Raw genomic sequence first — 26843 nt, 5'->3', positions numbered from 1 at the left:
TATATATATATAAGTATAAAATAAAACTCTGTTTTATTAACTTTATATAATAAGATTATTTCGCAGGTTGCGCAAATAATGATTTAGCTTAGTTTCTTAGAAGTATGCCTACCTACTAATATGTGATGTCTCTGTTTCACGAGTTTAAGACCGTAAAAAGCTTGTACCAGTTTTTTAGGTTTTATAACAGATTTCTTTTATTTGACTGGTAGTATTAATTTGTTTGACGTCGCTGACTCCTTTGGATATCGTCTGTAATATCATACTTTGGAGTACTACCGCGGATCGTTTATACATACGTTTATTGACTTAAAGCTACGGTAGTAAAAAAACACGCGACCGCGGCGCATTGTAAATACGCACAAACTTATCTAACACCGTCATCTTAACTAGATTCTCGATTGAATAATTCATGATGACGGCAACTGTAAGGTGTTCGATATACACTGAAACAAAATCAGGATTGCTTCTTTGCAGATCATCTAAATGAAACAAATTTTTACATATCTGGATAAAAAGTACTTTACGTGCAACAACTGACATCCCTCACAGACGTTTTTATTCACTAGTACCGCTTTGACTATGGCTTCGGTTCACAATATCTCTTTCACAATTTGCACTTCAGTAGTAATCGTGAATAACGCCATAATGGTAAGTGTAGACTCGTTAGAGGTCGTTTTATAAACGTTCCAGAGATATAAAAAAATTTCCAGAGGCGTATGCAAATTTTGGCCCGATCGTAAACCAAAGGTCCTTTAATTGCAAGAATGTAAAAAAGCTAGCATGTTCGAAAGGTTTGAAAAAGCTAGAAACTATTTAAAAAAATAAAAATTAAAACTCTCATCTAAACTACCCGATTGGCAATAAGCATTTTTCTCAAGAAAACAGCCATAATATTTTGGGCATCGAATTTTTAGACTATTTGAAATGACTTTTTACGAAATGGTGATAATTTTTTGAGCCTTTTCGATAATACGAAACCTATTGTAGATCTTCCGCTTTATTTCATAGAAATCTTCGCACTTTCAAGTCCCAGAGATACTGAAAACAATATGTAGCATCAATTTCGAACGTCCAAAAAAATTATTTAGGTGGGAGTTAATCCTAAAATAACCTAGCACACTATTATAGTTGCAAGAGGGATTTCGCAGTAAATTCGTTTCGGTTTTCACTTGAAACTTTTTTTGGCACTTTTTACTATTTTTTTCAGAGTGACCCGAACTTCATGAAACTGTTCGAGCGCAAATACTCGAATTTATTGAGCATTGATCAAAATCGTTGCCTTCAAAAGCTCACATGCATCCTCGCAAAAAATCAGACTTCTTTTGAGGATCCAGTCATCGCCAACATTGTACGCGACTTCGAAACTTTGAAGAACATTCACACCAACTCACCTGCCTATCCTTTTCTTGCAGCATATCAGACGGGACTTAGTAAACAACGATGTGACAAGGTAGGCTTTGTTTAGGTTGCAGTAAGATAGTAATACTTTTCTGTCATAAGCGCCCAACATAGAACATAAGCGAATATATTAAGGCGTATGAGGATAGATATATCCCATATCTTCGGCCATTGGCAACGGACGTTGTTCTGAACAGTTGAACATAACGAAACCAATAATGCATTATTGATGGCTTGTCGCTATAAATCAAAAACACTGGGAGTGAAATTGTTGGTTTGAATGGCTTCCTGTTGATCTATAAATAAGCATCGTTAACGATATATATATAAGTTAACACATATATATAGGTTGATCAAATAATCGTAATAATGTAATATAGAAGATCACGAGCAAAAGTTGTCAGTGTACGACCACAAACGCCCAACATTAAGAAAATTAGTTTGCTGCTAAATGCTTCGAGACTAGCACAATGCAAAACGATAATGTTGATGCAACCTCAAGATCGAAAAAATCTAATGCTATTAGATGAAGATATGAAGAGGTTTATTAACTGCTGCTCATGTCTTCGCCCTTTCTGAGATCGCTTTGCCGAACCGCGCCCTTTAGGTGAAAAAAAGTTTTACTTAAATACGAGTGAACAAGCGGGTGTCTTGTAACTCCCGGTTTTCGAAAGTTGAATGCTGCCAGTCGATTATCATGTCGGAATTTCATAGCTTGCATTTTTCAAACGTGTATTTCCAGTCCTAGCGAACTTTTTTTCGTGTTTCACCTTCGCCACTAAAGCCGTTAGCACGAAACGAGGTGTATCTCAGGCCTAGACAATTACGTGTCCCTAACCGTAGGCGCAAAAAGTAGCTGTAAACTGCTAAACGTGGAAGTAGCTTTCGTCAAACACCACAAAATCATCTGCATAACCCAGAACAGCAACTTGAATATCGATGACATTGAACAAGCCTCTAAGGGGTACAGATAAGAAAAGGAAACTAAGCCTATGCCACTCGAGTAATTTGATTAAATAGTCCAAGTTCTGCAACACCATCGACCACGGTAACCTCACTAACTTAGTCTTTCAGCAATTCTAAAAAACTAAATGGGGAGCTGCTTCAGCCTTTTGGGCTTTATGCTCCTCGAAGACCCGGAACTACAGCGTAAAAAAATTGGTTCCTCTATTGAACAAAAGTGAATCGTGTGGCTCACTCTTAAAGGAAAGGGCGTGAACACTGCGATGATCCTCCGGGATACCTTGACAACTCCCTAGGTCTTAGACAGAAGGACGGTGCACTTGCATAAAAAGTTGCGCGCCTTTTTGTCGTTAATCATAATGAGCATTGTTTTGCGCCATTCAATGGGTATCTGACCTTTTCGTTACCAAACATTAGCGAGGACAATGCGAAAAGGCGTCTGAAATAAGGCTTGCTCAATATGTTCATTGCTCTCACTCTCAAAATTATGAAAGAAAGATTGTGAACTGCCTGGACTTTTTACTTTGTGCTGCAGCGTATGCAATAAATTATCAAAGAACGCAGTGGTTTCAACATGGCTTGGAATACTGAATGAAAGTAGTCGGGTTAAAAGGAAAGGCATTTACGGTTCGGGTCTATAATCATTCATGTGGTCTCTAAAACGCTTTCTTGAACCTCTAAGTACCTTGTATATTCTGCTACAAGAGTATGCCTTAGTTCGTGTCTTAGAGGATTTGGCATTAACTAAGTGCCGGGCAATGTGAAGCTGACTTCCCTCTACAGGTAATATCATTAGCTAGACCCAGTCTAATTAAAGTACACCTTCAATAGGTCAAAGGCAAAATCATCCATCTGTAGTTGCCAATGCTTAATTGCTCACTTCTAACTGTAAGCTAAGCACCTAATTATTTCCCAGCAGAATGTGTCATACGTTCATGTGTACGGTATCACCACTAGTACGTTATCTGGACTAGAATATGATTACGGCAGTAAATTCGTTTTACTTACCAGAGGTGCATAACATATGAGAAAAACACAGTCAAAATATTCTGCCTCAATGAGTGCACATTTATGAGCCTTAATAAATGGGACTTTCTTTGTTTTACAAGACGCAGAAAATTAAGTTATAGTAACGGACTACCGTAATGGCATTGATTAGTAATTAATGAAACACTATAAATGCACGTCTTTGTCAGTGCGCAACAGCCTCGCGTTATTGAAATCATCGATTTCAAGTACATAGATGAATGGATTGCTTAAATCCTTTCTACACATCTTATTTCAGGTATATCCTGAATGTCCAATCGGATTCGTTGCCGATGAGCGCCCTCTGGACGAAGACGATGAAGAGGTTGCTGGAGTCATAGACGATCAGCAGCCCGTACAAGAACAAACGACTGCTAAAAACGAGGGGCAATTATTGTGATAATGAACAAGTGTTTCAAAAGTTTACGCAAGCTACATTAAAAAACAGCGAAAATAAAAGTACTAAAGTAGAGGCACAGCGTGAACATAAAATGTAGGGTGCCTTAAACCGATTGATCTGAGACAGAGTTGATAATCCGCAGAAGTGACTGCTCTTCATTCCTACTAAGTCGTAGCTTCTTGGTTCGTAGTACAGCTCTCATAAGATGTGAAGTGGCCGTTGATGTTTTAGCTTTGACTGGTGTTTCTATTTTACGCATTTTGTACAAAACATGTAACATTATATTTGTCTTAATAAAATATTTAGTGTAGGCTTTCGGAGCCACACTAATAAAAACATTTCTGTGGTTACTGCTTTGAAATTACGCTACAGGTATAAGACGTGTTCATTATGTAGTAATTCTAGTGGGCCACTACTGTAGTATATATTGTGCATAGATGATATTTTGTTTGAAGCATATTATGTAAGTCGCATAGTCTGTCTTGCAGTATCAATATGGCGACTCAAGCAGTTTACTTAAATTAACTTTTCATAGTCAATTGATTTATCAACAAATTAAACGGAAGCATCAGTGTTTAACTTGGTAATCTTAAACTAGCTAATGTACGTACTACCACATAAAAAAAAATAATCCCCGAAGAGTTCTATATTTTGCAGATGTTTTATTGTTCTGCGAGCTTCATCACTGCGTTTGATTCTGAAGTGTGATGGCTACTTATCACAGTATTTGGTTTCTAAAAACCAACGGGAGTTCCCATATTTATGTATAATATTCTAGTGTTCATTTTTCAATATGGAAAAGCACTTTAGATCATTTGCATTTGTGCATTAACATTAACAACATTAATCGGATTAGTATTGACTACGGATATTCTGTATAATGGTCATAGGTAAACATAGAACAGCTCCTTTTAGAGTAGCGAATTAATTTACAATATTCGCATTTTTCTCTTGCGCACCTCCACATATGCATGCACGCTTTGGCAGGCAACATAAAGTGACAATAGACCTGTATACCTTACTAATGAAGTATGTGAGTAGGGTAACTGATCAGTGGTATTGTTTGATGGCTTTATGACAAACAACACACGCGCGTAATTGGTGGCAAATGTTTTGTTGGGTTCTGATGAAAGATACGCTGTATTATTTGACACGTTCATAGATTATGAAAGCAATCGCTGCACGTTTTATATACACAGGTTGCGTCGTTTACCTTTTGTGCATTCGAAAATCTACTCCTTGAAAAATTGGCAAGACACATTCATGAAGATGAGATCCATGTAAAACAAACTTCATGGAAGCGTAATGGCGCGCTTCTTAATGATTTTTTCAACTGTGAAACTCTCGGCAGCGTCCATTCCAAAACCTGATGGATTTCTAACAGGAAGTGTTTTGTTTGGCTAGCTGCACTTAATAACTGTTTCAATAATATTGCATATCGAACTATAAGTATAATATAGCCGCTGCGATAATTCTATAAATCGTACGGTAACTCTGTGTCTGTGTCTGAGTGACTCTACTTTGGTACCAGCACAAGTTGTTTCAAGTCTAGTCGCCAAGAAGTCCCTTTTTGCGTAATTTTTCCTTTAGTCCGCCTTTACTCTTTACAATGTCCTTACGTTTTGCCTTCTTTAATTCTTTGACCTGCAACCCAGAAAAGTGACCAAAACGACAGAGTTGGCTCATGTCTACGAATACTAGCATTTGATTAGCGCTCGATAAGCGACTACTACAATAAGAACAGCACGAATAGAACTTTTTCATTTAGAAACTCAACTGAAAAATGAACACTGAGTATAATTATTGATTTAATAACGTTAATATGACTCATAAACCAGCGAGGGTTTACAACAATGTCTAAATTGTTGCTTCTTGCATCACAGACGCACTCAAGTAGTATCAAAATAGTTGGATGTTCTGTCTGGTTTCTTATCATTATGACAACTATATATATATACACACGTGCTGCATGCATCCAATGACGTACCTTGCTAGCCGCTGCTTCTAATTTAACCTTAGCGCGTCGCTGTAATTCTTTTTGCCAAATATTTTTAAAGTCAGTGCTAAATGGAATCCACGGTGTGAAAAACTCCATCGTCCAATCACTCTCTTTATTGCTGCGCGTCTCGAAGCAGTAGAACTTTGTGACCTTGTCAAACACTTTACGACACTCCGCAAAGTTGTCGTTCTGTTCACTGTGCTCGGTGTATGCCTTCTTAAGGAAAGCTTCCATACGGCCTTTAAAAGGCTCGACATTATCGGTTACGCTATCGAGTACTTTATTGACTTTTCGTTCCATATTTTGAATTTCACGGTTAAGTGCGTCGAGGTCCTCTTTCAGTGAGTCGAAATTGAGCTCCGACGCTCGAATGAAGTCGGCGGGTTCCGGCAGCGGGAACTTAGCTGCGGATTCATCCTCTGACTGGTGTTTGTCCACGTAAACTCGGACGATGTAGTGTAACAAAGTCATAGAACTGTCTTTGCTTCGCACATCTTTTAGCTTCGCCAAGATCTCGATACCAAATCCATCCGCCTGACCCCGATCACGGTTTCCGCCATTCATATAGTTACCCAACGCAAGTATTATAGCGAAGACATTTTTAACGTGCTGCGACGTTAGTAGAGTCTCGCATATTATCTTAAGGTTGTTAAGGCGATTTTCGACTGATGCAAGGTTTTCTGGAAAGTTACTCTCAAAAGTGATGCAAGCCATACGCTCAGCGAAAAATGGGATCTTGGAAATTCCCCAAAGGAACAACTCACTCTTGCCAAGCGGAACGTCTGGCTTGGATTCCAGGTGCCGCGTAATGAGATCAAGTTCCTCGGAAGTTCCTCGCAGTTCAAAGATCGAAGTTAGTACGTCCAGTGGCACAATAGATGTATCGACATCGTATAGAGCTTGTTCTACATCAACTACTTCAATCTTCTTTGATGATATAAGAATGCCCACATTTTGCGAACGTTTTCCATCCAACAAGCTGACGACCTGTTTGGCCTTTTTGTCCTTTATTGTATCTTTAGCCGTTCCCCTTTCCACTTTCTTGACAGGAGCTTGACGTCCAAAGAGCTCTGTAAACTCGTCCCATGAAAGTGGTTCGTCCTCATCCAACTTTTCCCAAAGACACGTTTTTTCTTCTGGTGGAGAATCGACAGCACCGCCATCGTCCGGTGTAGGCGAGACGGCTTGCTGTGTCATTGCTGGCGGCGTATTAACTTGTATTCGTCTCCAAAACAATGGCTTCATTGGAGCTTTCGGCTGTTTAACCTGTTTCCTAACATTTTGATACGCCTGGCTCCAACCACCGACCGGAGGACATGGCAGCATTGGAGGTGGTGGTGGTCCCAGGCCTCCTGGGGGAAGTGGCGGAGGCGGAGGTGGATTTACCACTCCAGGCAGAGGTGGAACTGGTGGAGGACCTCCCATTCCGGGCATTGGCGGCGGCGGTGGTCCCGGGGCACCTGGAGGAAGTGGCGTTGGCGGAGGCGGACCTCCGGCACATCCCGGAAAAGGGGGTGGCGGAGGCGGACCTCCGGTACATCCCGAAAAAGGGGGTGGCGGTGGCGGACCTCCGGCACAACCCGGGAAAGGAGGTGGCGGAGGTGGACCTCCGGCACATCCTGGAAAAGGGGGTGGCGGAAGCGGTCCTCCGGCACATCCCGGAAAAGGAGGTGGTGGAGGCGGACCTCCGGCACATCCCGGAAAAGGGGGTGGCGGAGGCGGACCTCCAGCGCATCCGGGAAAAGGAGGTGGTGGAGGCGGACCTCCGGCACATCCCGGAAAAGGGGGTGGCGGGGGCGGACCTCCGGCACATCCCGGAAAAGAGGGTGACGGAGGTGCAGGTGGATTTACCAATCCTGGGAGGGGCGGCGCTGGTGGAGGACCACCCATTTCGGGCACTGATGGTGACGACGCAAAGCCTCCCATACCAGCTAATGGTGGCAGAGGCGGTGGAAGTGGTGTACCCAAAACTGCGCCTCCAGCTGTTGGTGGCGGTGGGGGTGGCGGCGGTGGTGGGGGTGCTCTAACGACTACATCAGGCATCAACAGTGGAGGAGGAAGAGGGTTCATTGGCAAAAGCACCGCCAATGAACCTGTTTCAGCTGGAAGACTTGTAATGGACACCGCCGTGGGTCCTGCTGTCGATTGAGGTTCGTTAAAAGCTTGGCTTTGCTCTTTGGCTTCGGGACATACTATAGCTTGATCTAAAGGCGTCCCCATTCGATCAACTGTCAAGGTTTTTTTTTTTGACAATAGTGGAGTTGTTTGTGCTTCACTGCTGTGATCCACTACATTGCTACTTAACCCAGGTGAGGATAGCGTAGTGCTGTCATTATCGCTTGCGGTTTGTGTATATCCTTCAATGGTCGATGATACGTGCTGACATGCCTGTTCAACGGATGGGTTTCTGAATGAGCTGTACAGGCTGTCCCGCGCTTCGTACTCGTCTGTCTGGCAGCTCTGGGCAATGCGTTCTAGATTTCGGACTCGTTCTTCCACAGTGCCAGTAAGCTCACATTGAATTTCTGCATCCTGCATACCCTCTAACGTTGTTGGTCCCGTTTCACTTATTTTAGGCAAAAGTGAGCCTGTGCTTCCAGCTGACAGTCTCCTCGTTGCTGGAGCAGATTGCTGTTGCACAGGCGGCTGCCTTTGAAATTCATACATGTGATTAAGTTTGAAGGACCCGCCCCCTTCATCCTCGCAGCAGGTCATGATTCCAGCTTCTAAAAGTTTCGAGCACAACTTCAACAAAATTACCTTGATCTCCGCTTTCTGTCCATCACCACATCCAATCATTAACCAGTTAAGTAACATGTGTCCTTCAAACTTATCGCCAAATTGTTGATGTAGTCCTGGCGCATCGGTTGGGGCACGTGGCGTACGAGGTGGGGTTCGAGGATTTTCGAAATTTCGATCCAGTGTAATAGAAGCTACCTTCCGCAGGACGTTGCTCTGAAAATAGATATCATCGGACAGAGAAAACAAAATCTATTAATTCACTCCACAAAATGACAGCGCATACTGTTGCCATGTACACTTAGGAGTAACGATCCACAATGCCTGTATTAACTAGAAAAACTATGCATCAGTTACAGCTGAAGGAATAATTTAGCCTTTAGCTATAATCCTAGCGTATCGCTTGGCCAACTATATAGGCTGCAATCGACCAACAACTAGCTAAACGAAAACAAGTTCCGTTGAAACTCATTCGGAGAAGCCATTCCTTTAATTTTGCTGAAAAATTTCTAGAGCTAACGTGATCAATTGTCCAGAGCTACTACATATGATCGCTCTTGTCGAGACAATACCTCAAAATTTCTACGACCGGCTTCGACTTCTATTATGCACACATCTGCATTGAAGCCGCATTTATCATCGACATCTTTGTTTACTTCGGCTGTTATTATCAATACATGCATGAATCTGGTTTGCGTATATTCGAAGGCTGAGACCCATTTGCAGTGAACACAATCGAAATATATATCCACTCGTAGTCGGTGAAATGATATGAATAAGTCCAGAAAAATGGGGTGGACTGAGCAGGGGAGCGTGGAATGCTATTGTTAACCTTATGACCAGCTATAGCGTATTATAAGTTTAGCCGGTGCAAATTTACGGACTGGCTTTTTCCGGTCGGAACATTATATTAGGAACGAATCAATAGGACTAACTGAAGCAGATATGAAACATCAATGGGGGCACGAAAGGCGGTTTATATATAAAAGTTCCCCGCCTCTGTTCTTATTTGATGCCTTGAATGTTCACTTTTTAATACTTGAATTAATTTTTTTATATTTAGATATATTACTCAAGTATACAGACACTTACTGTCGTCGGCGTCCTGCTTTCGGGTACTCGAGGAGAGTCATCGTCTGTCGACACCTTTGGTAAAACAGTGGGTTTGTGAGCAGTGATCGTGAAGGGCGACGCAGAACCCGAAGGAATGCTAAGTGTAGATGGCCTTCGTTTAGGGGTTGATCCGGGACTCGGTGTTGTCCGCAAGGGACGTCGTTCTGATATCGAGATGTCACCCAGCGAAACAGCCATATCGTTTTGGCCGTTTGAATCGGAATCTTTTGTAATATGGGAAAGACCTTCATGGCACTCCAAAGGAGTATCTGAGGACAGGGGACTTTGGCTACCTGCTGACACTGGTTGTTCGCTTTTCGAGACTTTTTTACCTAAATAGACCAGGACATGCAATACAAAAGAATCATTAGTAAGCTATTTGGACCGAATCAGTTTATCTAAATTGTGAGCGTAAATAGACCAATTGCTATGGATATCGCTTACCTGACTGGCATGCTTTAAGGATTCATTTGTGTGCTCGCCACAAAATACTGGCAGTATTTTAACATCTCCCTAACAATTTTGGACTATAGTAAGATGTAACTTGACACGTTTATATGAAAGTAATAACAACAGGCACTTTTTAATATGAGTGAATGAAAGGTCATCCAACCGTTTTTTTTTTCAAAAGAAGAAAATATGTTTGCACCGCTAAAAATTGTCTGAATTAGTATAGTACTGACATATTTCTACAGAACTTAGTCAAAACACATAAAATACTTCTAATGTTTTCGTGTCTTTTAAAAGTTTAACACTAGCCACATGTAGTAATGAAACTAGATCATGTCCAAAAGCTTGCATTAAAGCTTCATATTACCTAGATACTTCAGTCGCATATTTAGCTGACGTTGTCATATCTTCTATAGACATTTAATTGGCAAAAGATTAGATTTTTGCGCAATTTGCCCTAAACGTAATACTCGACATTCCTTACATAATAAAACGCCGCTTACGCATGACCATATGAGCAAGGTATTGATACTTGAAAATGATTCAGGTGTACCACACAAACATTATACGATATTCCAAGTAGTACGGAATGGCATGCAACGGTTCCTTAAGCAAATTCCTAGAATTAGCTTATGAGCAAATCCTAGGATTCGAATTATTCAAAATAGCTTATAACTGATTAAATAAAAATTTAACCAAGATTCGTCTTTCAACAAGATCCCGCCTACTAATTCAGTCAGTAAAAATTCTTAGCATCTATCTCTGATAACTGCAGTCTTTCTCTATAGTAAACGTGTTGTCTATTTAGCGTCACCGAGTAATGAACAAACCTAGTAATAGAATTGTTCGCCCATGAAGAAGCCGTTTTTTATAATATAACCACCAGAGTTGAGCAAACTCCGCAAAAGCAGACAAATGCAGACCTAATAATAATAATGGGATTAAAAATATTCATATAGGCCAGTACATAAATACATTTAAAATGAATCTAGAAGCGATTTGAAAGTCAACACATGATACTTGAGTCAATTTTCTCCTTAGTTCCGTAGTTACGATTGGGAAAAATGATCAATTTATCTGTTTTGTCTGTTTGTGATTTTGTCTGGAAGATTTGAGCATTCATTTAACCCATTCACATGACCTTTGTCAAGCTCATCGGTGCCTTCCGCTTGTTTGCACTAGTAGATGGAAGAAAACCAAGACTCGAATGTCACTCAGTAAGCTGAGATAGTTCCTTCGGCATTATTAGCTACGTACCTGTCTATAATTCAACCTACTTTCATGTTTAATTTACTAGATATTTAAAACACGGCATTCTAACTAAAGCAGTAGAAACACCAAAAAAGATGGCCTTGATATTTATTCAGTAAGTACTTAGACATTAAATAGTAAAATTAAATTAATTATTATTAATTAAAGTAGAGTAACGCTTCTAATGATGTAAAAATTATATATAATGTTACACTATTTTATGTAAGACTATGTAAGAAAGTCGCACTGTAGAACTCTTCAGGATGTCATCGTACATAATCCTGCTGATGCAACCCACTATCGAAAAACATGTCCAGCTAATACAGGTTTTTAACACTGCGTTTAAATAGACACACAGAATCCGTAACAATGTGGGCTAAAATTGAGAGAGCTCTGCTTGCTTTTACCGAAGAAAACTGATTTGCATAGATAACAAATTATAATTAGTGTACAAAAGGGTCGAAGTTTTAAGAATACGTTATTTTCTGACACACCTGCACACATAAGATCAATCTAATTTTAGTGATTTTTCGACCATAAAAGTTGAGGTTTCAGGGATACGGACTGTTGTTTTGCATTTTAACACCGGATATCTGGTCCGGTTGAGTGTATGGCAAAACGGCATCGGCGGTTGCGGCATCAGCACTAACTCTGCTCGTAATATGGTCCGCATCGAATTCACTCATTTCAGACGTGCTGCTACTGTTGAGACTCGCGTGACCAGAACCACTATCACCACCATTAACACTATAGCAGCAAGTACAGTCGAGGACAAGAGAGAAGAAGAGCTGCTTAGAGGCGCGCTATCTCCCCTCGATTAACACTGAACATTACATAGAGTTATACAAAGACGGACCTGTCGCTCTCATTAGATAAGGCGGCACTGTAGCAGCAGTAACTACAGCACTGACAGCAGCATCATGATGATATCTCTCCCTCGGAACGAAAAGTGCAATAATGCATGCTTCCGTAGCCGACCCATAATAGCACGGACAACTGGTAAAACTACAGCAACTACATTTAGCAATAATATAATGTTGTGTCTATAGAGGTTAGTGAGCAGGAAGCGGGTTGCTTAGCGGCGGATGGACCACGGGACACGACGGGCGGACGGCTCGATAAATGGACCGGCCAACATTCAGGCAAACAACGCACAAACAGAGATGTAGGCCAGAGCGCCACAGAGTAACTAGTCACAACAAGTGAAGCCTACACTAGATGTAGTTTACAAGCAGAACCACTTATCCTCTTTGCGGTGGCTGGCTACTGGACGAATCAGTCGAGCTTGAATCGGATTGGCATAACACTCGTGTGTTGCGGCAGCTGAACGGAGATTAGTTAGTGGATATAAACTACCAACGCTTTGCGTTGTATTACACTGTTCGCTGTTACTGCTTCTGCTGCTGCTGCTGCCCCTTAATCCCGTTTGATCGGGTGTGCTATGCTCTGTTTGCTATCCTATGGGCTGCTGTGATGCTTCATCACGGCGATGAAGTTGCTGCTACAGTCTAGGCAGTAGCGATTCAGTATTGTTTGCCAGATAAGCTGTATGAATACCGGCTGCAACGATAGTGCCAGCCGGTGCTTGATTGATGAAGTGCTGTTGTTGCTATAAGTGAATGACGAGCGGACGAGTGAATGAATGGAGGAAAGGGGCGTTTACGGAGTGGGATGATTGGCTTGGCAAGCGCGCCACAACCTCACCAACAAACTATTCGAAATATAAAGGACAGCAACATAAAGTATAACTACCCAGTCTACCATTTCAGCGGTTCGCTCGACAGACCAATAACTTTACTTGGTTCCCCCTTCCTACCCTCATGCTCCTGTTTCCAACCCAAGGGTCCGACGAAGAGCTCAAACTAGGCAATGGGCTATCGCAATGGCGCGAAATTCAGTTGCTTATGCTAATTTGAATCCGTAACGCCAATCTGATTTTTATGTTGCGCTCGGTAGCCGGTAGAAAAGAGCTCGCCAACACTTACAATGACGGCAAACGAAAACAGAAGTGTGATGATGGCTGCCGTGGCAACATAGTGCCAAAGCGTGTTACAGCACTCACACCGTCAGTAGTTAAGTAGTGGTTATATATATATAATAACTTACTTAATGAGAAGCTGTAGTTGTAGTATCATGAGCGCCAATTTCCTACGTATAAAATAACCAGCTCGGACAGAAGCAATTACTGGTAACGGATCACGAGGTTGCGTTGATCTTTGATCGAAGCTTTGTTGTTGTGGTGCCTGTTGACCTTATGCCTGTGGCAGGTCATCTGGCAACCACTAAATTTACTATTAACTGTACAAGGGTACTGTTAGTAGCAATTTGCATTATTCACTGTTAGTTGTTAGATGTTACTGCTGCCGCTGCGACAACTATAAAATTATTGCCATCACAAATGTTATTTTGTGTAACTTAATTGGTAAAGTAGTTCGACTTCGCGTAAAATACTCTTCTCCTTGTCTAGTGCGCTGTAGTTAGCAGCTTTCAGCAGTTTTTGCACATTACTATGCCACTTTTTGTTACTGTTCTCTAATCAAGAAACGTTTTAGAGAACTTAACGAGCCACATTGATAACAAAAAATAATTTACATCCGGAAGATTACCAAGCAACGCTTAGAACGATAAGTTTCGTTCCAACTAAAATTAATCAGATTTTGTATGTGTGTGAGTGTATATGGGTATGCGCAAGCGTGTGTGGAGACTGCGCGAAAAGCATCGTAATCGACTAGTACGATTTACATTTTCTCTTCGTCGTCTTGTCATGTGTTAATCTGTTCCGTGTGCCGCGTAAAGAGATGGAAAGACTGAGTGGAACGGAATGAGCAATTGAAGACGCAGACCAGAACTGTGGATGGCTGAATCCAAAAAAGAAACTGACAAATATTCTGTCTATGGGGAGAAAGACCGTTGTCAACACAGCCAGCTCAACAGTTGACTCACCACCTGTTGTTGGCAGTAACGCCTCGAACGGAAAACATGCGCACATTTTACAATGCTGTGACCCTGTCGTCTCTGATAAAATTGACAGTTGTTTATCGTTTCGTTCCGAAACTGTTTCCACAAAAATTTTGTTGTTTTCAAGACGAGAGAACGACAATCGTTTTCTAAATGAGAAAAATACAGAGAAGAGTCCTGTAACAATGCGGCACAATCCTCAACTTCTAATTATTGAATGAAAGAGACGAAGTATCTTAGACGGTAATAACACGCGTCTAATAATTGCGTGTTCCTCCCACAGACCTGTCGTGTACAATTTAGTTTGTATTGGTCTTTTTTTTTGCTAAGCACATTGCCAAAAACACGCAGAACGAATGTATTAACAGCTTGTTTTTCTACCCAAGCGGCTTTGAACCCGAAGAAATGGCACTGTACATAAGCAAAACTTGCCTAAGTTTTGCTTATGTAGTTAGTTGATTAGTTGATGCGATAATCATCATCATGACAATTTAGTAATAATAATAATAATAACAGCAATGTCGAGAGATGATTACATTCGGAGTGGACTCACCTAAATCTGTCACTGCCGCGTTGACTTTGCGGGACTGCGTCGGTGTCGTTTTCGGCTTGCCTTTTGCACCAAATTTAAATTTGGACTGGCGCATGCTAGCAGGTGTCTGCGGTGTACCAGGTACAGCATTGCTGCCAGGCCCAGGTCCGCCCTTAGTCACCAGCGATCCCCTCTGAGCGCGAGGGGTGCCAGTCACTGATTCAGATGAAGTTTTGTTACCCATCTGGCTGCCGAAAGTCGTCACGACATGTTCGCTAGAGCTAAAGCGACCGAGCCCGCCCACGTCCCGATCGACGGTGACACCGCTACTCCCTTTTGGGAGAGCGAGGACAGACAGCCGCGAAAAACGGCTAAGACTTTCTAACCGTGAGCCGCTAGGCGAGCCTCCTCCACTGGCGTTCGAAAGGGGCCGGGCTGAAAGGGACTCGCCGATACTCCGAGATCGCCATAGCGACGTGCCCCCGGGGCCGGCTGGCCCCGCAGGCAGAACTCCCGGTCCGCCAGTGCTGTCTGCAACCCTTGAGTTTCGCATAGTGCGAGCTTGAGCAACACACGACACCCACGTCGAATAATCCACAGCAAAAATCCACAGCACAAAAAAACGAAGATTTCACTGGTACATCTCGAACACCGTAATAGACGTCATGGTAGGCTTGCCAGCATCGACCAGAGTCAAGGCAATACTACAGTGCGGTGCTGGCGACACAAGGTACTACTTACCCGGCCGAAAAGTCAACCAAAGCGGCAGAACACCTCTCAGGGCACCTTGCAGAAGAGCACCATCAACCAAGGAACTAACCTGGATCGACAGCGGATTCCTGATGGTTACAGCATTTTTTATGTCCTAGTAGAACTTTAAGAAACTGTCTTCCGATACCCATCACGCTTTCGAGAGTGCGCTCTCAGAGAAACACCTGATTCTGCGCAACATTCGATGTACTGCGCCGTCGTAGCCCGCTAATTTTCAAAGTGCTTAGCATATACATAATGCTTTATTGCGGCGTAAGAAATTTATTACGTTTAGCTAACTTATATCACAATGAATAACTATTCCACACAGCAGTTGTATTTGGTAATACAAACTTGATGTCAATAGGACGTACAGAAGTAATTTTATCGTGCTCAGATATTATACTATCTCCGATGGCCTGGTGATTCGAGTGCATTCATCATACAGAGTTTTTGTCCGTTTGTGTAACGACGACAAGAGTACGGTTCGTAGTGCTAGAAACCACTGTTTTCGAATATTAACTCTCCGTTTTGGACGAGCAGTTGTTATTAAGATATCCATAGTGATACCATCGAAGATTTATTAAAAAGTGAATAAGAGTTTTCCGAGCACAGAACGTGATATAGGCTTGTTGTTATATTATTATTCTCATGACTATGAGGGTTTACAGAGTAAAGAGACCCTGCTTCTTTACGTTCGTACTCAATTTTGGGGAATCATTAATATACTAAAACAGTCAGTGTTATTACCAAAGATTAAATATCGAATACTTATTCATTCGGTATACTGGTATAGTATGGGCGCTATTTATATCAACGAATAACTAAACCTCGCGTATGTTGTGTTCGCTAAGTTACAACTCGATTAGTACAATTTCGTGAAAAAGAGAAACAGATAACCTGTAAGAAATTGTGTGCAATCGAAAGATACACTGTCAAAGACTCACTATCTGCAATCGAAATTTAGATATTATCGTAATAAATCTTTATTCACCATTTTCGCCATTTTCTATAGACAGGAATCTGCCCAAGTAATATGAGGGATACAACCACATATACGAAATTAGTTGCTACTTTAACTAGCAAAAATTTAGCGACTGTAATGATTTTAGTCTACTAGACCGATGTTTTCCTCCGTAATTTCAGAGGCAAATATAGACAAATATTTGAAATATGTCGCTTCCTTAATTTCGATAATAAACAAGAGATCGAAATAATTCATCCACATATGAACTCAGATTGACTCGGTTTGTCGAGAATTCGGTTAAGCTGGTGATATAGACAAATTACTAATTAGTAATAATTAGTATAATTGGTATTCAGGTCAGTGTTGCTTGCCAGATCATTGTATAAATCTCATATGCGAATCCATACAGTGCTCGTATTATTTACTGAAAATAGATAAATACTATTTTTGCCTTTACTAAGTTTCTGATTACGATATTTTTTACTGAATTGGGCTTCTATTACCCATTTCTTTCTTTTTATTATATAAGTATCGTTATCGTATTTTAATGTAAACCTTCAATTTCTTATGATGACAAGTATTAATGCTAATAAAATATGCATAGGTCACTCATTTCACTCTCATGTCGTGCGCTTCATTATGCCAGAATTTAAAAACTCAAATAAAATTGTACTTTTCGTGCGAAGCTTTAATTTGGTATAAAGCTATCATATATTATTTCAGTAAACTACGGCTCGAATTTAAATTCATATTTATTCAATAATCTGCCATCAACGGTCGGCTAATTCTTCTTTGGATTAGCCGAATTTATGTACATATGACACACAATGGTTTCGAGGTCGTTGAGTATGTCTCAACTACAATATGATATTTTCTGTATACAGGTGTGCATTTTCCAAATACACTCTCCATTTCATAGTTACCAATATACAACAGTGCAGTTCACAAGAACACGTTTTGCCAAGTTGTTCAGTGTTTTGCCAAGGCAACCACCAAACTAGAAATAAGTATTTCCAAAATTAACAGAAGGGATATGTTTACGTGATCGATAAGTTCGTATATACGTGTATAGATATGACCTAAATTGTACGAAAATTGGCGCATGCAGTTTTAGCTCTTCAAGATTCCACAGGTGATTTTTATGTGGAGATATAAGAAATTAATCTCTCTTGAGCCTACTTATTGTTTTTCGAATTCGAGCGACTTTCTCTAGCAACATAACAGCATCTTTAAAAATATATTAAATTTGTTCCAAATTTTGAGGATGGTAAAATATGTGTGACTGACAGTTAACTACCTAAGCGAACACTGGAGATTTCAAAGGTTGTTATTTACTTGGCAAGACGCAAACAGCAGTTAGAATAAACTCCATGAATCGTTTCGCCGGACGGACCAGGTTTGCAAGCTAGCACGTCATGCTGCCTTATAACGGTTACACTTCTGTCAGCCTCATTCATTATATTTGAGTAATCCATCAATAACTATGGTTACTGTCATACAACCCACACAATTTTAGAACTAATTGTCGACGTGTCTAATACCATCGGTACCCTAGAATTACCTGGCCGTCAGCATGCTATCACCTCTGCTGTATATATACTTAGTTATGTATATGTATAATGTTTACATTATGAATTCTACATCGCCCGCCGGTGATAATCAGGCAACGCGACGGCATATTCGCACATGTTACAGTATTGTGCATTGCGACAGATGTAACGAAGGAAGTCATGCAGGTGCGATAGCAACAGCTGAACGGCTTTCTCATCAAGAGCCGTGTATGCGAGGAATCGGCCAAGAAGGGAGAACATCCGCAGTAAGTGAACAGCGCCGTAAATCTCCGACATCTTTGCATCTAGGCCATGTTCTTCTAGCACCTGGGCATACTGCGGGCGCTCAAATTTGTAAAGCAAATGTTTGCCTAACATAGAATTGAAGTAATCTCGAATTCCTGTAATTGAAAATCCATAATTGTAATTAGATGTTTTAAAGAATAAGCAATTAGTCTCGATAAGGCAACCAAAATATCTCTCGAAGCTTTGTGATCATACGAGTCTAACACGCAGTAGAAGATTCAAGTTAGCTATTGAACGTTGTATTTCTATCTTATAGACGTTTATATATCTTGTCTCACCATGCAGGGCTAAGTTTGAGTCCATCTGTTACACAGCCTTCCGACGAAAAATACATAAAATAAACGGCTAAACTGCAAATAACGTTTTCCTTGCGTAGCCACAAACCACAAACCTATTTAGTATGTCATTGAGTCTGATATACTCAATTTTATATTTGCTCTCGATAAAGTAAGCTTTGCAAAAGCCAAAGATCCTTCATATACAGGCAATATGTATTTTAATGGGAAGACTGTTTTAACTGCCTGTGCTGTTAGACCACCCGCAAAAGCATTAAATATTTGAGCTCATAGAATATATTTGATTTCGCTGTATAACTGCGCACAATTCAATAACTGCTATCATATATCTCCGCTTTACCTCCTGTTAGTTCGGTGATAGCTGACTCCTTGCTAGAAGTTGTGCCCTTCACCGAGATCTTTTGCGTAAGGTACTCCTGAAGGATCTTGTCCACGGTATATTCGCAAGGTAATTTGACAAGTTTTCTTTGCCGACATACAAGGTCCCAATCATCAGCAAGTCGATTCTTAAGATCATCCGGAATTTTTATGCGTATTTCGACCTTTTGCATATAATGCTCTTCCGTTTCTACATGGGCATCAATCTTCGTTTTTTTTTTCTTGGGCTCTTCAGAACTAGTGGCTCCCAAAGATGATCCTTTTTCCCTGGCAGCTGAAGTGCTATCGCGTTTTCTCGAACTGTAATGAAAATTTCCGCTATTTAGTACTACCAGTGTTGTGATTCGTGGTGTAATGGAGTTAAAATTTTACCTGGATAAAAAGAAGAAGAAAAAACTGCCGTCTATGAAGTTATCTAAAATAAATCTATGATTTAATAATAGTAACAATAATTCTAAAAGACTGTACCCAGTGGTAGATGGTCTCTCTTTCTTGTCGGCTGAGTCTTTGCCTCTTCCTATAGCAGAATCTTTTTCCTTTCCCGTCGGAGTTGCAGAGTCTCGTCGCTCATCCCTGGTAGCAGCACCCCCGATTGAGCTTTTCCTTTTACCACTTTCTTTCCGAGCCTTAAGCTGGGCAGCTTGTAAATCTGCCTGTTTCGCAAGATTAGCATCATTTACCTTCAGCATACGACTTTCTGGTACCCACTCGTCCCATTTGGTGTTCCAGCCAGAATAATGGACAAAGTATTTATTTACTTTGTCTTTCACCTGCAATAACATGATAAATAAATGATGTCATATAAATAAAAACAATGACCTAAGACTGGTAAGAGCAGGTTTCTTGTTTTTTTTTTACACTACGCTACGAAGTGTTAATGTAAGAAATATCTTCCTTTAAAATAAACTACGCATATTAATGGCCTTTTCGAAAACAAATATTATTCTAAATACTTCAGCCGGTTGAAATACATGCATCTTTGGCATTTTCTTTTCGCATCAAATTTAAAAGAAGTTTTATCTCATTCTGTCTAGAGTTCTCTCTATTTCCTTGAAGATAAAACTAAATTCGTTGCAGTGAGCTTTTCGCAGTATGACAAAACCCAATAAAAACACCATAAAGACACAGAACGACTAGATTACTCGATAAGTATAATATCCCGAATATCGAAATATCTTAAGATAAAATAAAAATTGCTTAAAGTATATATATCCTCGCTACCAATAGCAATTAGTCAAAAAATGTCAAAAACGAAATCAATCACTTTAAAAAATTGCCTTTGTCATATTTTTTTCACCGATTACATATCTCAAGCATAGCAAAAGAGCTGTGGTTCGCCTAGAGGAATAAGTGCTCTTGTTATCGATATATCTTACTGCAAAATTAGTACAAACAATAACAAAATTAGCATAATAAATGCCTTAGCCTTCTTCACTAATAATTTTCCACACAAATTTGCGGAGCCTTATCCGCGAGAACAATGTGGTTTTTACGTTCTTTATTAATCTGAAAGAACAAGTCTTCCCTTCGCAAAATTCGATTTACCACCTTACACCCCGACCGTCTACACACACACAACTGTTTTGGCGCGATCTTCTGTCTTGCCCGGGTGGTACTTGAATGTTTTTTTCAGAAGCACGTAATTTTTTCAACAAGTGAAGGTAGCAATTTCCCATCGAACACAGATCTATACAGACTAATGCAGCTAATTTGACGTTGCTGACCAATAAAATAATTATAAAACAGTAACGGTTCGTACATGGTCGAATGTCTATTACCGGTATTCGTGAACTGACCTGCGCTTTGATACACTTGGCCTCATAAAGAAGCGGTCCGTGAAAACACAGAACTTTTTCATTCTCTTGAAACTTAAATTTTGGAGCTGGAGCCATACTGCTCAATAATGAGGCACAATTTTATAGCTGCACAATTCTTGCACAAAAGCCGTCTATAGTACTCCACTAGCGCCCTAGCGAAAAAAAGACCACCGCACAGAGCTGGAGAAAGACCCGTCGTTTATTTTATTTACCCTTCTTGCTTGTGTATGTACTAAGCCGTGAGCTATGCAGACGACAATCCACTCTCCATCGGGGGCGTGAGCGGCAAACATTGCTATCCAAAATATCGTCTGCATCGATCGACGAGAACCGATTGTTGTGATCCACTTTAACGCATGAAAAATATACAGATAAAAATTGTAATACTGACAAAAATATTGCAAGCTGTTATTTCCGAAAATACAGCATTTCCAAAAGTGATTCAGTCGGTTCTGTGTTGTTTGTATAGCGTCCTTGTCGAGATCTGCTGGGCAAGATGATGCTCCCAACGGAAACAGCGGAAGAGATACGTGCGAAGTATACGGAGATGCAAATCGAACTGGAGAACCTAGAAATTGAGGTGGGGTAGTTCAAGAATAAGACATGTGTGATTGCAACATATTATGTTAACCTGCAGAGACAGCATTGATTCTATACCACTGATTTCTATAAAGCGTTGTTTTACATCTTAATGCACTTACTAGGTTGGTTTCTCTAGAAATAAATAGATCTTAACTAGGTATTGCAATGTCAACGATACAGGGTGAAAGTATTGCAAAAGCATTTCGCTGAAAAACAATCTGAAATCTGGGCTGACACTAGTACGAACTATGTCTATACGCACGATTCGCTAAATAATAATAATAATAACCGCATGAACTAGGGTGATGGACACCTCAAGTCAATTTTCAGACGCTTTTCGAATTTCTATCACAAAGTTTCGAATATACTGTGTATTAAGGGGTAATATGAATCCTTCTTAAGTAGTTATCTTGTTCATACTAACAGTCTAGGCAGTGTAGCATGGGTTCAATAGATCAATCATTCCACTTAGTTTTTTCGTTTGATTGACTATACCAGTGCATATATGTAAATATGTGCTGGTGATATGTTGGTGCCACAAAGAAGCTCTAACTCGGTACGTGCTTTAGCTATGCAGCGATCTTGGTCAGCTTTAGACACACAGCTAGAACCTCCGAATGTGTGAATTATCGCGGAGCATTTAGTCAACATGCCATACAAATATGATCTGTTTTTAAATGTGGTTGTATAATGTTTTATTGTTGCAGCGTGGTGCAGCTGACGAGGTCCCTGCTGACTCAGTTACTTCCGAACTGTATCTCCAACTTATGGCGATCTATCTTATACAGAATGACTTGTAGGTGAAAACACATTGGCATCTGTGAATTAATTCCATATTAATTAATTGCACATTTTCTATCCACATGAGCGAGGCGCGCAATAAAAGCGTGGCAAGAGGAATGGAAAATGTGTCGTGATATAAACCATTATCATAAAGCAAATTGTATGCATCCACCCGTATTTCTTAATATTATTTACGTCATCTGATATATGGTGTTGTTATTATTATGCGACATTTTGTTCACGATATGTATCATATGCGTGAGACAACTAGGTAAAATAGATTTCTGATTCTTACAGCACTATACGTGTATGTAACTTAGGCTTATCTGAAAAATAATTTCAGGCCCAATGCAAAATTTGTGTGGAAGCGAGCTCCCGACAACATAAGAAAGGTACGTGGTTGCGACGTATAGTTCCACCGCGTTAGGAACTTTTTCCAAGATTATTATTTTGATGATTATTGCATATCGATTTTCAAACGAATGAGGGGACGAACAGAGCCACAAGCTTGAAAATGTAAACTTGAGGTCTAAGCCGTACCCAAGAAAAAAAGAAACGTTTTGTCATTTTGGCACTGCATCGGTTGAGTGGAACTACACATCGACTTCCGCTCGTATAATGGTACCGTTGCTACATTTATCTAAAGTCATATTTAATGAACATGGGTGTTAAGGTCAGGCAATCAATAAACTATATGAAGTGTTTTATTAACCTTTAACTTTAGAACTTTGAACTATGATGAAGTGTATAGGCACTTGAAATCGTCGAGACTATCGTATTGTATCGTAATATCCAGATTTGTACAAGCCTAAGAGTGAGTGAGTGCAAGCTCAAAGAACATTATAACAGTTTGTTTGCACTGACCGCACCGTGCGTGATATATGTACCAGAGTGGTTTAGATTAATCGCCAGCAATGATTCTTTTTTGGTTCACTCCAGAGTGCATCGTTGTCAGGCATGCATCGAGTGTTTTTGGCACTATGGAGTCGCGATTTTCCAGCCACTTATACGGCACTAAATGGTACCAACTGGACACCGAGCGTCCAGCCGCTTATTGCCGATTTACGCTCGTTGACGGTGCTGCGGGCCCGAAGTCTCCTTTCCAACTCGTACGCTGATGTTTCCCAAGAGGATTTTTGTCTCTTAATGGGCGTCCCGATGAGCACTGAAGGTGTTGCAGAAGGTTAGTTCAAAATATAACGGTTGTTTAATTTTAGATTTGCATAGTAAATTTTTATTACCGCTCGGTATACCGGTTTCCGATTGTTCCAGGATAATTCAGGTTTTAAACATCGCATGGTGCAAGAATCTTAGGACATCATTTTAGACATATCCTTACTACTATAACTGGAACGGAGAAAAGTATCTCACAGAAAGCAGATGACTGCGTTTTTCAATAAAAACTCAGTCAAAGAGCAAACTCATGAGATACATTTCTTTAGTAAAAATGTATATGCTTATATACGCATTAGTCTATGTAAGGGGAAATTGTAATCCTAATCTTGCTTATTTCTGTTATTGAACTATGTAGTTATTGTTTTGATTCTTTTTTCAAAAAGATCATATTTTGTTGCACAGGGTTGAAAGTAAGCATTAGGTAATATATTTTGTCATATTATTTCATGTTCACCTATTATTAGTGAGATTCGTTCTGGGAGGTTGTTTCACCGCCGTGTCGAGCATTTTTTGAGAAAAAGAAATAATAGCAAAAATAGCCCTGTATGATAGTGGCTTACTAGATTAGATCATCAATTCACAAATAACTGTGAATCGTAGTTGAACGCAGAATGAGAGAAAGCCGGGGGTCGATGATTCATCGAGCTCATTAATCTTTTCTTTACTGTAACGTATTGTCTTTGTCATTTATTTATGCGGTGAAGGGGATTTCGGAAAAGAATCAAGGTATTCAGCAGACTATTCTTTCTTCATTCTCTTCATCCGTTGGACTTTATGCGATAGTGAGTAGCCGTTAGATTGCAGTGGCGATGCATCTTTTGGTTCATACCTAATCAACGATTATTCATACTAAACGAAAGTCGTTATACTTTGAAAACATTAGTGCGTTGAGTTCACGCAGTCTCTTTCTTAGGTGAAGTAATTGAAGGTTGCTTTGATTTCCTCTTTTTATGGAGCAGCATTATTACATAGCAAAGAAAAAATACTGTGATGACCGAAAATGTTCTAAAATATGTAAATATATGTAAAAATACGAAGGCGTTAGCGCTCGCGGTTATCCAACCTCTCCGATAGAAATTTTCCGTGTTACTGATAGAAAATGATGAACTTCCGTGTGTAAAGTAAACGATTTCAGTGCATCTTATTTTTATACAGAGAGAATCTAGATATTTGGTTTGTATAAGAGAGAGTAATTTATACCTACTATGATATACTGTCGCCTTTAACACGATAATGTGTCCTAGTGATGTGCCGACGGCGCCCTGGTGCTTACCATTCTAGGTCAGTTATTTGAAAAAGCGTAGGTAATAAATAAATTGACTTTATACTAAACGTTAAATGTGAGATATGGTTCAGGATTAGATAAAGTTGGCATCGATTTGATGCCTACTTGAGATTAGTCTAGATGGCCTCAAAGCACTAACGTATATCGAAATAATTTATGAACTGTAGTGTTGCTTGCCGTTACCATGTTGTTTACAGCTTGCGCGGAGTTAGGTTGGACTCTAAATGGTGGTCGCGTAATACCTGCAAAGCCAGCACCCCCTACAGAACAGCCTTTAATGTCCGAGGCCCATCTTGCCAAATTGGCAGAATTCATCAGTTTCCTCGAATGTTAACGTTGTCTCATGATATCCAGTCTTTTCAAAAAGGGATTTCGTCTTTTTTTTTTCATCTAGGTTAGCACATAAGCAACTCAGGCTGAAGGGCATTTATAATGTAGTGTCCCTCTGTTAAGTAAAAGACAAAAAAAAGGTAATGAGTGATTCGCACTCTATTCCTGCTCCGTCAGTAGAGAAATTACAGTAGGTCCCGTTCACCATTCTACAATAAGATCTGCAGCTGTTTCAAGATATCCTAACGTTAAGGCCATTTCGTGAGAATGTGATTTTAAATAAATGAATGGACGACGTAATTGCTGATGCGGAAAAAAGAAGCTGCTACCAAGCCTTGATCTACCCGCGAGTCATTGTATGGAAAATCTCACATCATATAAACGTGATTGCGCTCTGTGGATATAAAGTGCGTGGGTAATTCTAAGTGCGGCTGTGTATATTATGTTAATACATTTCTAGTTGTCAATCTTGCTACCAATGCAAACCTATGAGAAAGTGAATAAACATGTTAATTTGATATTATTAGTGCATACAGTAAGTATTGTGCCTTTTCTATTGTTTAGTTGACACTACAGCGCGAATTGACGACAATATTTTTACGTTCAGGTAGGCAAAATAAAACATTGTATGATATAATAGAGATATGAACGTACTAACGTTTAGCCGAAACTGAACATTATTTTTTGCGTGGCGACTGGGAACGTTGGAAATGCAACGTTATTCCTTAAAATGATTCTGATTGAAATTTCCAAATAGGCATTAGGGTTACATATAGGTGTGCTTCAAATTCAGAAGCCCACTTGAGAGTAGATCACTGATTCATTCTGGACGTGACTTTCACATACTAAACTGACTGGCTTTTTTTTATATTTAATTGTCTTAAGCTAAACCTCTCTTTAGCAATTATTGCACAGATCGTCGCATAGCTTAACAGCGGACGTCTTATGTAACAAAAATTGTTATAATAAACTGTAAGATATTCAGAGAAAGAGCGCAGTTTTAAATGGAATCTCAACCATTTGCATCATTTGGAACTCAGACTCCACAATCGAAGCGATACGACGCTATTTGTGGAAATCAGATCATATATGGATATTTGTCATCGTCGATAAGGTTTCCCAAATTGTCTGATAAATTGCTTTTCGCATATATATATGTGTGACCAGAAAGTAAACTATAATTCTTTTGAGCCTTAAGCGCTTAACAGTGCAAAGCTATACATGATTTAATTTATTTACAAAAAGACGGATTTATTCTAACAACTTTTATTGCATAAGCGGTTGTATAACTGCCGAGTAATGTACCGCGTTGACAAAGTAGCAGGCGGTGAGATTCTTGTACATGCAAATTAGTCCGCAATTTAGATCCGAAGCTTATTTAGTTACTATATCGAGGTTAGTTCTAAAAGGCTCCAAGAGAGGCTTTAAGGTAAATTTTTATATATCAGCAAAATAACGGAGCCGCAATGATTAGGCAGTGTTTACATGCCTAAATCTTTATTGACTGTGCACATGTATGGTACGAATGGTGCACTGAGGCTCCTAAGGAAATGTGTTAAGTAGTTTTTCGAAGAGCAATATCGATCACTCGACATACACGGCTTGCATTAAGTCTGTCTTAAAGATTTAAGAGAATTGTTTCGCTTAACTATACAGGTGTTTATGCCTATGGTGATTATGGACTTAGCTTGGATTCAGTTATGCATAAATGATTGGTGTAGGTGTACATAATTAACATCGTACAATTTCAACTGACATTTTCTGCAAAGTCTTGTTTAGAATAAAAATAAC

General features: G+C 40.0%; 4 protein-coding genes across 8 annotated transcripts; 2 read left to right on the top strand and 2 right to left on the bottom strand.

Moving 5' to 3' along the window:
- Window positions 1–1181: 1181 nt before the first annotated feature.
- On the top strand, window positions 1182–4128 carry LOC111264370 (uncharacterized). Its single transcript, XM_022840217.2, has 2 exons — window positions 1182–1453; window positions 3650–4128. The coding sequence occupies exons 1-2, from the start codon at window positions 1226–1228 to the stop codon at window positions 3788–3790; spliced, it is 369 nt and encodes a 122-aa protein (XP_022695952.1). The 5' UTR covers window positions 1182–1225; the 3' UTR covers window positions 3791–4128.
- Window positions 4129–4427: 299 nt separating this feature from the next.
- On the bottom strand, window positions 4428–15743 carry capu (formin protein cappuccino). 3 transcript variants are annotated; one of them, XM_022840211.2, is made up of 4 exons: window positions 15653–15743; window positions 9621–9973; window positions 5778–8744; window positions 4428–5434 (listed from the first exon to the last, which is right to left on the bottom strand). In XM_022840211.2, the coding sequence occupies exons 1-4, from the start codon at window positions 15732–15734 to the stop codon at window positions 5339–5341; spliced, it is 3498 nt and encodes a 1165-aa protein (XP_022695946.1). In that variant the 5' UTR covers window positions 15735–15743; the 3' UTR covers window positions 4428–5338. The 3 variants fall into 3 exon arrangements, with proteins under 3 accessions (XP_022695946.1, XP_022695947.1, XP_022695944.1); XM_022840212.2 differs by having other exon boundaries at window positions 15574–15670; XM_022840209.2 differs by lacking the exon at window positions 15653–15743 and adding an exon at window positions 14854–15385.
- A 1540-nt stretch (window positions 15744–17283) lies between these two features.
- Window positions 17284–21094, bottom strand: LOC111264368 (mortality factor 4-like protein 1). Of its 3 annotated transcripts, none has more exons than XM_022840214.2 (4): window positions 20876–21094; window positions 19548–19849; window positions 19042–19379; window positions 17284–18500 (listed from the first exon to the last, which is right to left on the bottom strand). In XM_022840214.2, the coding sequence occupies exons 1-4, from the start codon at window positions 20969–20971 to the stop codon at window positions 18187–18189; spliced, it is 1050 nt and encodes a 349-aa protein (XP_022695949.1). In that variant the 5' UTR covers window positions 20972–21094; the 3' UTR covers window positions 17284–18186. The 3 variants fall into 3 exon arrangements, with proteins under 3 accessions (XP_022695949.1, XP_086826184.1, XP_086826185.1); XM_086970058.1 differs by lacking the exon at window positions 20876–21094 and adding an exon at window positions 20500–20633; XM_086970059.1 differs by lacking the exon at window positions 20876–21094 and adding an exon at window positions 20474–20626.
- Window positions 21095–21197: 103 nt separating this feature from the next.
- On the top strand, window positions 21198–25591 carry CSN8 (COP9 signalosome subunit 8). Its single transcript, XM_022840216.2, has 5 exons — window positions 21198–21476; window positions 22186–22274; window positions 22605–22653; window positions 23201–23444; window positions 24920–25591. Exons 1-5 carry the CDS (start codon window positions 21393–21395, stop codon window positions 25054–25056), a joined length of 603 nt encoding a protein of 200 aa, XP_022695951.1. The 5' UTR covers window positions 21198–21392; the 3' UTR covers window positions 25057–25591.
- Window positions 25592–26843: the final 1252 nt, after the last annotated feature.

This window comes from Varroa jacobsoni, unplaced genomic scaffold (genome assembly GCF_002532875.2).
Source record: "Varroa jacobsoni isolate VJ856 unplaced genomic scaffold, vjacob_1.0 scaffold_851, whole genome shotgun sequence".
Lineage (NCBI taxonomy): Eukaryota > Metazoa > Arthropoda > Arachnida > Mesostigmata > Varroidae > Varroa > Varroa jacobsoni.
This window is presented reverse-complemented; position numbering and strand designations above follow the sequence as displayed.

Excerpts from the sequence above, each read along its gene's own strand:
- capu (XM_022840209.2), bottom strand. The coding sequence starts at position 15,385 with ATGCGAAACTCAAGGGTTGCAGACAGCACTGGCGGACCGGGAGTTCTG. Across the intron at positions 9,974-14,853 it reads CGCGGCAGTGACAGATTTAG|GTAAAAAAGTCTCGAAAAGC; the intron begins GTGAGTCCACTC and ends TGGTCTATTTAG. Across the intron at positions 5,435-5,777 it reads TAGAAGCAGCGGCTAGCAAG|GTCAAAGAATTAAAGAAGGC; the intron begins GTACGTCATTGG and ends TCTGGGTTGCAG.
- LOC111264368 (XM_022840214.2), bottom strand. The coding sequence starts at position 20,971 with ATGGCTCCAGCTCCAAAATTTAAGTTTCAAGAGAATGAAAAAGTTCTG. Across the intron at positions 19,850-20,875 it reads CCAAGTGTATCAAAGCGCAG|GTGAAAGACAAAGTAAATAA; the intron begins GTCAGTTCACGA and ends ATGTTATTGCAG. Across the intron at positions 19,380-19,547 it reads GAGAGACCATCTACCACTGG|TTCGAGAAAACGCGATAGCA; the intron begins GTACAGTCTTTT and ends TTTTCATTACAG.
- LOC111264370 (XM_022840217.2), top strand. The coding sequence starts at position 1,226 with ATGAAACTGTTCGAGCGCAAATACTCGAATTTATTGAGCATTGATCAA. Across the intron at positions 1,454-3,649 it reads GTAAACAACGATGTGACAAG|GTATATCCTGAATGTCCAAT; the intron begins GTAGGCTTTGTT and ends ATCTTATTTCAG.
- CSN8 (XM_022840216.2), top strand. The coding sequence starts at position 21,393 with ATGATGCTCCCAACGGAAACAGCGGAAGAGATACGTGCGAAGTATACG. Across the intron at positions 22,654-23,200 it reads CTCCCGACAACATAAGAAAG|AGTGCATCGTTGTCAGGCAT; the intron begins GTACGTGGTTGC and ends GGTTCACTCCAG. Across the intron at positions 23,445-24,919 it reads CACTGAAGGTGTTGCAGAAG|CTTGCGCGGAGTTAGGTTGG; the intron begins GTTAGTTCAAAA and ends TGTTGTTTACAG.